The sequence below is a fragment of the Paracoccidioides lutzii genome (genome assembly GCF_000150705.2).
Source record: "Paracoccidioides lutzii Pb01 unplaced genomic scaffold supercont2.30, whole genome shotgun sequence".
In the NCBI taxonomy this organism is placed as follows: Eukaryota; Fungi; Ascomycota; class Eurotiomycetes; order Onygenales; family Ajellomycetaceae; genus Paracoccidioides; species Paracoccidioides lutzii.
The window spans coordinates 211,171-222,588 of record NW_015440976.1 but is presented as its reverse complement, the minus strand read 5'-3'; the positions used below and the strand labels follow the sequence as shown (position 1 = coordinate 222,588).

Here is an 11,418-nt window from a genome sequence, read left to right as displayed (position 1 = left end):
GGGGGGGGGGGGGGGGGGGGGGGGGGGGGGGGGGGGGTGTAGGATATAATTAGGATGGGGAAACGGTGAGGGTGAGAGTGAGAGTGTTAAGAAGAGTGTGTAGATGTGAAAGAGAGATATGGGGGCATGAGAGATGATGCGCTTTCTGGTGTACGGGGTATGCAGGATACGGTGGAGGTTGCAAAAGGACCCAGGGCGCTCTTTCTCTCTCTCTCTCTCTCTATATATATATATATATATATATATATATATAATATAGAAAAAACAATAACATGCCAGAGGAAGGCTCGGGGCATGGGAGGGCATGGGATTAATAGGGAAACAGCGAAGGGGAGGACCTCCTGGCTTTTCTGTTCCGCAGATTGAGCAAAGCAGGAAAAAGAAAAGAAGGCTGGGCAAGCCGCAGGGGAGACAGACTTATTATTATTGTCGTGAAAGGGTTCTGCTGGTACCAAATACTCGGTACTTTACATTACGATTATCTTATTATTACATAAATCAAAAAACGCAACTGTACGGGAGTTTAATATTAAAGTACGGAGTACGCTTTTAGGAAACTTTAGGTGAAAAGTTTGGCACAGTTATCACGCTCGTGGCACCCCCGAGGTGGAGTGGAGCTGTAAAGATACATCACATGTAAAGTACTGTACTGTACTGTATGTACATACATATATACAGAAATACCGTATCAATGTATTCTATTTCTTTTTTCAATAATAAAATGCAGATAGCCGGAATGGCGTTTGTTTGACACTAGGAAGTTGCTACAGTATACAGAATGCATTCTGGCATTATTACGCGGCTCTTGTGGCCCGTTGGTGCCGGTGGGGGAAGCGAAATAATAAACCCACGATCCAGCCTGTTGTGGCGGGTCCCAGCAATCCTCACAGGGCAGGCGCTAAAGAGGGGGGTAACAAACGAAGGGTTTATCCCGGTTTGTTCCCCCTTGGCTAGAGTACGTATATAATGTACCCCTGTGTCAGTGTGTTGTATCATAACAACGTCCTTACAGGTAATACCGTCGGGTTTCTCTTGGTACGTGCATTCCGTGGTACTTCAATACTACTTCAGATCACCTGCCTATGTATATGACCTCCAGAGCTGTAACACATCCAATGCGCGCAATACAGGCATCACGAGAGACATTCCTTGCTATTCTAAGTAATAGATAACGTTGTCCATGCGTGGTACTTTTTCTGTGTCCTTTGTAGGTCCTGTATATATGGGGAAATGTGGGGAATACAATACTATCAAAAGAAATCTGACTTTCATTAAGTCAGAATCCGGCAGCTTTGAAGAGAAATGGAACCTCACATGAGAAGGCAAAAAGACAGTGCAAAACTGGCATTATTCCGTACCTAAAGGCTATAAATTAAAATAGGGCCTGGGTATTCTTACTTTTATTACTCAAATTTATTTCCACATTGGGAGACGAAACCCAGTGGAACAGGTTGCTTTGATGCCATCTCACTCTACTGAAATCATACAACACAAACTGTAGCAGAGGACAATAAGAATATTACGAACTGTACAAAAGGAACCACCTCGTCAGCATGAGGAAAGAGGTCAATTGGGAAAGTGAAAAAAACACTCTGGGGTAAAATAGGAGCAACCCCGCGAGAGCAGCAAAAAAAAATAAGATAAAAAAAAATAAAAAAATTGCATGTGGCTGTTTCCGCCAGCTCTATTCTTAATTCCCCCTTCTTCTTCCTTAGCCTTCACTAGCTTGAAGCCTTTGAAAGTTCAAAGTTCAAAACCATTCCTCATACTTCTCTGAACTCGGATATAATGAAGTCCGTAGCCCGCGGGTGTATCTATATTCAGACTGACCTCCAGAGACAATTTTAAACTCTATCTTCATTTCCGCAATTCCATTCCCGTCAAAAAGAGAGAAAATAAAATAAAATAAAATAAAATAAAATATAACTTTATCTCTTCTCCCTTATTAACTCGATTTACCAAATCGGGTTGGCAACGGTTTCCATGTTAAAGAGTCCATCGGCCAATCCCGCAGGCAGAGCCGTAAACCAATCCGTGATATCATGGTCCACTAGTATCTAGTATGTACGGTCGAGCATGATCAACTATCTACTTATCGACTCTCTATCTGTGTGGTCAGTTCCCGAATTCACCGGCATGAATAAAGCCCCTCAACCGTACTTGAATGGATGCACCTACGAATCACCTTTGAATGTATGGAGTACGGAGCAGGTATTGTTATTTTCTGGCAGCGGACTGTCACATAAGAAGCCCCAGTCATAAAAAAGCTAGATGTGGTAGGGGTTAAGGGGTAGTAAGGAACGGCAAAAGCAAGGAGTAGGCGGCCATCCGTGCATTGAGGAATAAACATCACCGCTTCCAATTAAATGATGCTTCATGATGGGTCACTTGATCCCTAACCTGCATGACGAGGTGCTTTATTTCAAACAGCAGAGCCAAACCCCGCGTTTGTTCTTTTCTTTTTGGCCTTTCTTTTGACAATTCAATAGGAGGCGGGTCGAATCACATAGGGGCCTCTCACCACTTTGAATGTGTGTTACATCAATGCTGTGCTGTCAAAAGATAACATGGACATTTAATTATTTACTATATGCAATGATAATATCCTTCACGTTCAGATGTCATGCGCCAGCCCAGACTCGCGCCTATCCTGGCTGTGCAGTGCGGAGATACGGGAGAAAAATGGCTTCCCCACATTCGACACTTGAATCCAGCTGGGGACTAGGTAGCTAACAGGGCTGGAAGCCATTTAGAAACATCATAATGAATCATCGCCACAGATCAATGAATCGCACTTGTGAAACACCCCCTCATCGCCGCCAACTTAACTAATGATGGAAAATAACACGTCAAACATCATACAACATCATACAGCAGCATATACATCATATATGGGGTATGTCTAATGAGAAAGTACCTTGGTACAGGACATACACATGATCTGATATCAATAACTATTTTTATCTCCAAACCACCTCAAACTGTGCTCCATTGGTACCAAAGAAATCCCGATTACAGTATTACAGAAGAAACTCCGCTCTCAGTAATGACTCTCCAACCATTCTGCGCGCTTGAACAGAGACTTGTGAATAATAAAGTTCGCCGCCCTCTAGAGCCAAATGCCGGGTTAACGCTTCCTAACATCCCCTAACACTCTCTAACAACGCACTGTCGCATTCTCCGCAGCCATGAAATGAAAGCCTCCTTGGGCTCTCCGCCAATGAACAGCGTCACATGGCCATTTTGTTCAGGACAGGGCTGGCTAAGATCAAGCCCTGTAGGCTGGGGGCACTCGACGACGGAGCATTCAAGTAGTAAATCTCCGAAGCCCCTCGCTGTTTGGGAGGGTATTAACAGCGGAGATTTGAAAATAAAATTAAAATAAATTAAAAATTAAAAATTTAAAAACTAAAAATATATAATAAAATAAGAAGGACAAACTTTTGCAAGCGCCGCCTCAAAATGCTTGTAGTTAGTCCGTTTGTGACATCTTGTATGTCCACATGGTAGAATGGTTGCCCATCACTGATCGCCGCCAAATCCTTGAACATCACAGATCTAACTAACGCCCACTTCCAAACTTTTCTTTTCTCGTCTGCACCTTTGGCACCTGGACTCTGGCCCTTTTCGCCCTTGCAGAATGAAATCAATCGCCCCCCACGTCCCAAAAATCCACCCCTGAATTGAAGCAAGCAGAATATTGTTATTGTTGTTGTTTTTGTTGTTCTTATTATTATTATTGTCCGTTTCTCGTTCCTCGATCACATTCCACATTCCACGTGGGATCTAATTCTCGAATAATCCCAGTTCAATGAGTAACTAAAAAACACTCGACTGAAGTAAGCTGCATATTCCGATCCCAGTCACACACAAGGATCAACCTCAACTCCCTCCCCCCGCTCCACCGCTGGATCTCGCCTGTTCGCCGTGCTGACAAGAAAAGAGCCAGAAGAGCCACGCCTCCTGCTTATCGCAAAAATGGCGCCGTAATCCATGGCAATGGCGGCATCCGACACAGTGGCACCAACTGGGGGGGTGGGGGGGAGGAGAAAGCAGGTGTGAATTTTTCTTGTTTTATTACTTTATGATCCCCCCCCCCGGGATGTTCTACGTCCAAAAAAATGGGGAGTTCGAACAAACATCGAAACCCTTTGGCATGAATTCTGCTCTTTGATTTTGCTACCAAAGAATTGCCTACGGCCGTAAAAGAGAGGGAGAGAGATGGGAGTTAGATAAAATAGAACGTTTCTAACCTTCCAAGGGACGTGATAGCGTCTGGGCATGAGAGCCCCTAAGAGCCCCTAACCACTCCGGAATTGGAAGTTAGTCAGGCATCCCTTTTAGTGGCTTATCCCTCTTTTCTTTTCTTTTCTTTTCTTTTCTTTTCTTTTTTTTTTTTTTTGGTTTTTTATTTGCAAACAAAATCGGGGCTGCATCTTGAAGTCTGATAGGAGATATTTGAAAATCTAGCACTTTTTAGCCTCTACAAACTAAAATTCTGGGCAATCCCAACTTCCGATTGGATGGGTTTCTCATGGGATCGCAGAGAAAGGAGTGGGGTTGGAGCGTAGCAGAAGAGCCAGAGAGGAGATAAATATAAAAATCCCCCTAAATTCAGAGACGACATCCTCATATATTGGAACGCTGACATCCAACCATTCTGCCCACCCACATCCATCCACATCACATCTGAGCCAGGAACATGACTGCTGAATCTGTGGTCACCCATCCATCATCAGCGATCATCACCACTTAACAGCAACGACCATCACCCTAAAAGCCAACGTTCACTTACCTTCCCTTCCCCCCAACGAGCCGAGCCGTGTTTCAAATATCACACCTCCTGATCACCAGCATTATTTATCCCTGAAAAAGGTAAAATATGGATGGGGTGATGTTAATAGAGTTATTCGAAGTACCTTAGGCAAACCAGGGTAGAGAATCCCAGTTTTCGGTATTATTCATTCAATTAGTCCGTCTGCTGGTTATTTTTATTTTTATTTTTTTGGTTGTATTTATTGTCTTTTGTGTTGGGCGATTAGAGGGAACGTATTGTGGATATAATTATTAGGTGAAAATAAACATAGCTGGTCCTTAGGGATGTGGCGAAGGCTTTTCTTGCCTGCACCTTTCCATCGACTGGCAGGTTAGTGTTTCTTCATATCAGTGAGTGAAAATACTTTCTCGAAATGCTGCTTGGGCAGCTCTAAAGATCGGTCTGGAGGCGTAATCGTCGGTGTCAGTATCAAATCAGGTAGTTGGTAATAGTAGCACTCCGTACCAGTCGATGTACAGAGGGCGAGTTGAGTACGGTGGAGTGATGGCGTGATATCGGACGACAAGGGATCACTGCCCCTTGCCCAACAGCCATCAATCCATGACAACATCACAACCACCACCACTCATGCACTGATGCTCTTGAACAGCATCTCAGGCACCGAATCACGAGTTACCAAATAATACTGAAACGACTGGATAAGAAGAAGACTAGTAGCGGTGAAAAACAACAAGGCAGATAGATCTTGCAGATTATCGAATGTAGTTAACTACTGGTACTCCTGGCCCACACATCACGAATCACGTACGAGCAAGAAGCATGGCTCGGGATTCTCGGGATTTGAAATAAGGTTGACAGTTTTTCCGTGTTGTTAAACTGCGTTAAATTCGAGTCCTCAATAAGTGCTTCACCAGCTACTCCGCCGTTAAATGCTCATCGCGCTCCAGCAAGCGCCATGGGACCTAGCGCTTGGGGCCCATGTCGTAAGAATGCAACCTGGCGTTGGTTGATTCAGCCACTTGGGCCTGGGATCGATTCATCCTTATTGATGCAGCTTTGCATCACAGCCACTTGGGAGTTCGGCAGTTACATTTGACGAGGAACTTAATAATAATAGATCGTGGCTGACAGGTCATTGTTCCGCAGCAACAGCGCTATGGCTGGAGGTTGAACCTGCCCTGCCCACGAGGAGTAGCGGACGAAATAAATGGGCAAGAAGAAAACAATGGTCCTTGTGATGAGGATGAAACAGCAAATTTCCACTGTCTACTTACCTATCACCTAGAGGAGGTAGTAAAAGGAAGTGCAACTAGGTAATGCTGACAAGAGAGATATATGATCTCTGTGTTGGCCAACGTCTCTTCCTATCACCATCCTCCATCATTCAAAGATCTTCAGTCATGTGTGCCAGGGAAACCGGGGAAGCTCCCCCTTAAGAGATTTAAATGAGGCTGTTAAATTGCCTAGTCATTTTAACGTGATCACACATATATTTGCCCCCCTGCACTTCGACGTCACGCTGAAAATATATGGGAGAGCAAAATGCTCTCGCCCCTGTCAATAGCTATCGCGGATATAAGGCTAGCTAATCCAGGCATAATCACTGACTGGCTGATTCCGACCCACTTTCTAGAACAAAAAGGTAGCAACAGCGCGGTTGTTGTCGGAGCTTTTCGTTGTGAGGTTCAGTCGTTCTTAGCTTGAGCCCTTTTCAACAAACTCGATGCTGACTGACAAGGTCACCCCAGCTTTCGAAATTGGGAAGCTTGTCTCAACTAAGTCAAACAAATCCCGGTGCTCAACCTTGGGTCTCGAAATAACAGCCGTTGCAAGGATTTGTTTTAAAGCCACTGGCAATTGATATGCTAGGCTAACCAACTAGTTAACTAATAATAATACTAGCTAACCCACGCAAAAATGCCTGCTCGCAGCGTAACCATACCCCTCGCGTCTATTTCTCGTTACCTCGTGTGTGTACGTTGCTTTATGGTCGGCATTGTGGTCCCCGGCCCTAGCGCCCTGCCCATCACGGGCTCTTTCTAGAAAAACCAACATCCGCCAAGTGTCAACGGTCCAGCTTCAGCGTTTCAAGGTTCAAGGAGGAATGGGAGCTGTTTAGTGAATGCTCCCTCTCCTCTTTCTCAAGCGGTACTAGAGTCACTACTCCTACTCCTACTCCTACTCCTACTCCTACTACTACTACTACTACTACTACTACTACTACTACTACTACTACTACTACTACTACTACTACTACTACTACTACTACTACTACTACTACTACTACTACTACTACTACTACTACTACTACTGCTACTACTACTACTACTACTACTACTACTACTACTACTACTGCTACTACTACTACTACTACTACTACTACTACTACTACTACTACTACTACTACTACCACCCACTTTCGATGAAGAAAGGGGTAATGCACAACACATGCATGGGATAATGCACGTCGTGTATTTCGGAGCCGCGTCTATCATCAGGTGCAAAGAGGGGGAGATAGGGCTGTTTAATCCGTGAAATATAGGGAGTAGTGAAGGAGGGTTACATGCTCTGCACTTGTATGTACCTAGGTACATGCACTTATATTGGCGGCTATTATTATTATTAGTATTGGGATTCGTGATACAGTACAATTAGAAGGTCCCGATGGCGGGGGTTCCCCCTTTGAATCCCATCTTCCTCTTCGTACAGTGGCAGACCGGAAAAGGGAGCTCTCTCGTTGACTCGTGAGGCAGGCAGAGCAGAAATATTTAGCCGGTTTCATTATTCCCCCCTTCTTTGGATGAACATCTTGTACAAGGAAGGTGATCAAAACAATTCAGAAGGATTTATAGATCATGCCCCATGCATTATTCCAACTTGCGTGACTAGCCGTCCTCGACTTCAGTTTCGGTTATGCTGGGGGGCTTCCTACCCTTGAAAGAGAAACGATGATGGGGAAAACCCTTGCACTCCGTGCTCGCCCCAAGAAAGGGAGTCAAATCCCCCTTGGGCCAGGGACGGAGCGATGTGATGGTGATTTGGAGAGGGGCAATTTGTTTTTCTTCTAGTCAGATCTTGCTGCCAGAGTAACATAGCCAAGTTCTCCATGAACCCCCCCTACACTGGTATGTTATGAACATGTAAGAACCGTGTATGATATTAATAATAGTAGTTGCGTTTGATCAGTGCCTTGTTTTCCGAAATATCAATACAGACTAGCGTCACTATTCGTCCTCTTATCCTGATTCCTTGGGTATGTAAAGTAAGTAAGTACACGCGTTCACGCAAACCTAGGTAAAAGCCGCAGGACGCAGAGGTCAAGAGAGAGAGTTCAGCAACAGAGCGAGGAAGAGGGGAGGGGGAGGGGGAGGGGAGGGGGAAGCTTTCCTGGCAAAATGGACCCAAATGGACCCAAATGGACCCAAATGGACCCCCCATCTTATTAACAAGAGCATTCCATAACTAGTTATATCCTCGGGGCCCCTCCCTCCTTTTGTTTTTTTGCTGGCTTGTTTCCTGTTTCAACCTTCGCCTTATCAGATGCGACATAGCCCCAGACATAGCCCCAGACATAGCCCCAGCCACAGCTCGGGGATTCCTTCCCTCGCGGCTCGAGATTCCCGAACGCTAATAGGCTTCACGTGACTGATGTCGGGAGGGCCCGGACCAAGAGTTCAGGGCCCTGCTTACAAAAGTTTACTAACTAACTAACTAGTTAACTAACTATAACTAGTTAGTTAGTTAGTTACTGGCTTGCTTACTAACTACTGCTGAGTGGGCGAAGGTTCAGGGACCGAGGTAAAAGACGTTGGAACCTTGGGACCTTGGCAGATCGGGATGGAGAGTCCCCTGACTGACCTTCAGGGGACTGCGCGGGAGTCGAGCCTCGGCAGTCCAAGCCACACCGTGCTCCGTCACGGCTGAGCTGCAGGTCAAATTCCGCGGACGGCAGCGACAAGGAGTCTTATTCTGCGATGCGGATGATTTGGTGGAGGCGCCTACATCGCCAGTGAGTGATGAATCAGATTCTTGATTACTGCTTGATACGCTTGACATGCAAGGCAATTCCGCTTCGCAATTGAGACTCAGGGCGCTCCCCCGCATGCACAGCAAGCATAGTTACCATACAATGGGGCCTCTATATGCACATTGCGGTCATGCCCAGCAGTCAGATCCTGGCAATTTCCCATTTCAGTTAATCGAATACCAGTTGAGCGAAGACAAAAACAAAAAACAAAAAAAAAAAAGAAAAAAAGAAAAAAAAGAAAAAGAAAAAGAAAAAGGAAAAAGGCAAAAAAGAAAAAAAAATCATTAAATGATCAGATGCCGTTGGTGCACAGGTGAGAACCATGTGCGGCAGAAGACAATGATCTTCAACTATTAAATTGAATGGCAGAGCGTTGATGTCTTGAAAAAACGCTCTTTCATTCCAGGCTGCATTGGCTTAGCAGGCCTCATCTTGCTTCTCTTCAGAAGTTCCTCTTTCGGAAATTTGCAGATCAATCGATGTTTGTTTCTTCTTGTGGTGAGATGTGCCAGGCTGAACCATGATTTGGTCACATTCTCTTGCACCGGAGTGGAGCAAGATCTGATTTTCTTGTTTCCTCAGGAAAACTGTGACTTCGCCAACATGAAAAAAAGAAAAGACGCAAAAACTGACATGTTGCATTCGAGGGACGAAACCTGACTGGGTTGATCAGCCAATCATGATTGTCAGCGAAGAATTGCGAAATATCTCAAAAAATTATCAATCATATTTCCCCATGTCCCGGCGATTGAACGGGCGTCTGCAAAAAAAAAAAAAAAAAAAAAAAAAAATCATCTCAATCGCCTCCCATTCGTCCTTCTCAAAGCCCATGTTGGGGCTCCTTTCTTTACTTTTCTCTGATTGTCATGGCACATGATTGATGCGGATCTTGATCTGACAACTGGCTGCAGCTGAGCAGTCCAGGGCTTGAGCCTGGGCCCAGAACTAAACAAAAAGGTCTTCCGAATCCTAGAATTATCTTATGCACAAATCATTCCTGATATCCCTAATTAGCAGATTTTGCATTCTTGCCTGTACCTGCTGCTGTTGATATTGCCGCCATGCCCGGTGCCATCCGCCACAAAGGAGGAGAGGCAACCCCTCCCACTGCTGTGCTAACCTTGCTCAACAGACATCGTATCTACTTATCCAACACATACGGCACAGAGCGAACAGCCCTGCGTATCCCAGACGCCAACCTTTCCAGTATCTTCAGTCAATTTACAAAACCATCGGATTTTAACCGTCATACTGGTGTCCCCGGGTTCCCCGAGTTGTGGATATCAATATACAATGTCAAACCGCCTTGTTGTTATTACGAATGCACGAATGATACCGTGTATGAACTTCATATGTTGGATACCTTCCGTCCTTTGATACATTCATACGCTCTTACACTTATCTTCATTCTCACGGGATAAGAAACAAATAAGACATGAGGGGTTAACGTATTTGCCATTCTGACGAGCGTGCTCGAAAAGAAGGCTCCCCGCAAATTCCTGTATATTCCCCAGATAAGAAGTGTATGCTCTACGCCTACACCCATGCGGTTCTAATTACTACCCCGTCCCCGTCCCCGTCCCTGTCCCCGACAACCCATAACCTCATCAGCGCTGTGCGGCAAAGAGGGGGAAGGGGAACAAAAACCAACCCACTCTTTTAACCAAATTGGAAATCTTTCCAGTATCTTCGCACTCTCTCCGTACGCCACAAAAAATCCACTATTACTCTAAACGAGGAATGATAAAATCTACTGTCCGAGCGTAAGAGGCGTTGATAGTGATTCTCTCAACCCTGTATTTTCACAATCTTTGCCGTCTTTGCTCACTAGTTTAAGGCCCTGGCATTCTGGAGATCCCTTGGCTGCATTAGGACTAGATTAGATGATCGAGTGGTGGTGGGTTGGAACAACGTTGGTGGAGAGGAGCCCTGAGAGAAGAGGGAGGGGATAACGGTTCCCTGTTACATACTGGCTACATTGACTAGTTACATATGAAGTTTGTTGCTGTGCAGATTCTTATTTCGCTATGAGTATCCTGAGAGAAAGCTTGAATATTTGCCGTTCAACCAGACAATATTCGGTGTTAGTAGATAACTAAAGCTTAGCATTGCTGTAAAATATTGTCACACTATTACCGTGTCCGTGTGCCCTATGATATGACTACTCAATTTGGTGTATACTGGGCAGCGTGAGGATAAAGAAGCATTAAAAGAGCTGTTATGGCCTGTGGATATCATCAATACTCAATCTGCTTCTGCGCATTAAGATGACACTCTATTTAGTGGCCGTCCGTAGGAATTTTGACTCCCTGATCAAAAAAGGTAACAATCCGATGAATTCTAGTAGGCTTGTCATTTTATTGTACATGCTGATAGGCCTGCTCCCCATACGACTGCTGCACTTTGTTTTTGCTTCAATGTCTGACTTCTTAGCTTGACTTCTAGTCTTCAAAGGTAGCAGCTTTATTTAGACCTTGTTTGATCTTCTCAATATTAGTAAATTTGTTATTGAAATTAAATTGATTTTTTTTTTAAATTTTAAGCTGTGAAATATTTTTATTTAACTTTTATAATTTATTTTTTATTTTTATATATTATTTATTAAAAATTATTA

General features: G+C 44.5%; 2 protein-coding genes across 2 annotated transcripts; one reads left to right on the top strand and one right to left on the bottom strand.

Annotated features, from left to right (window-relative positions):
• Positions 1-3,147: 3,147 nt before the first annotated feature.
• PAAG_08190 (hypothetical protein) lies at positions 3,148-3,551 on the bottom strand (the record flags this gene model as incomplete). The annotated part of the gene is made up of 2 exons (XM_015846444.1): positions 3,148-3,331; positions 3,442-3,551. The coding sequence occupies 2 exons, from the start codon at positions 3,549-3,551 to the stop codon at positions 3,148-3,150; spliced, it is 294 nt and encodes a 97-aa protein (XP_015701108.1).
• A 6,314-nt stretch (positions 3,552-9,865) lies between these two features.
• Positions 9,866-10,225, top strand: PAAG_08188 (hypothetical protein; the record flags this gene model as incomplete). Its single annotated transcript, XM_002789888.2, has 1 exon — positions 9,866-10,225. The coding sequence occupies one exon, from the start codon at positions 9,866-9,868 to the stop codon at positions 10,223-10,225; it is 360 nt and encodes a 119-aa protein (XP_002789934.2).
• Between the last annotated feature and the right edge of the window lie 1,193 nt (positions 10,226-11,418).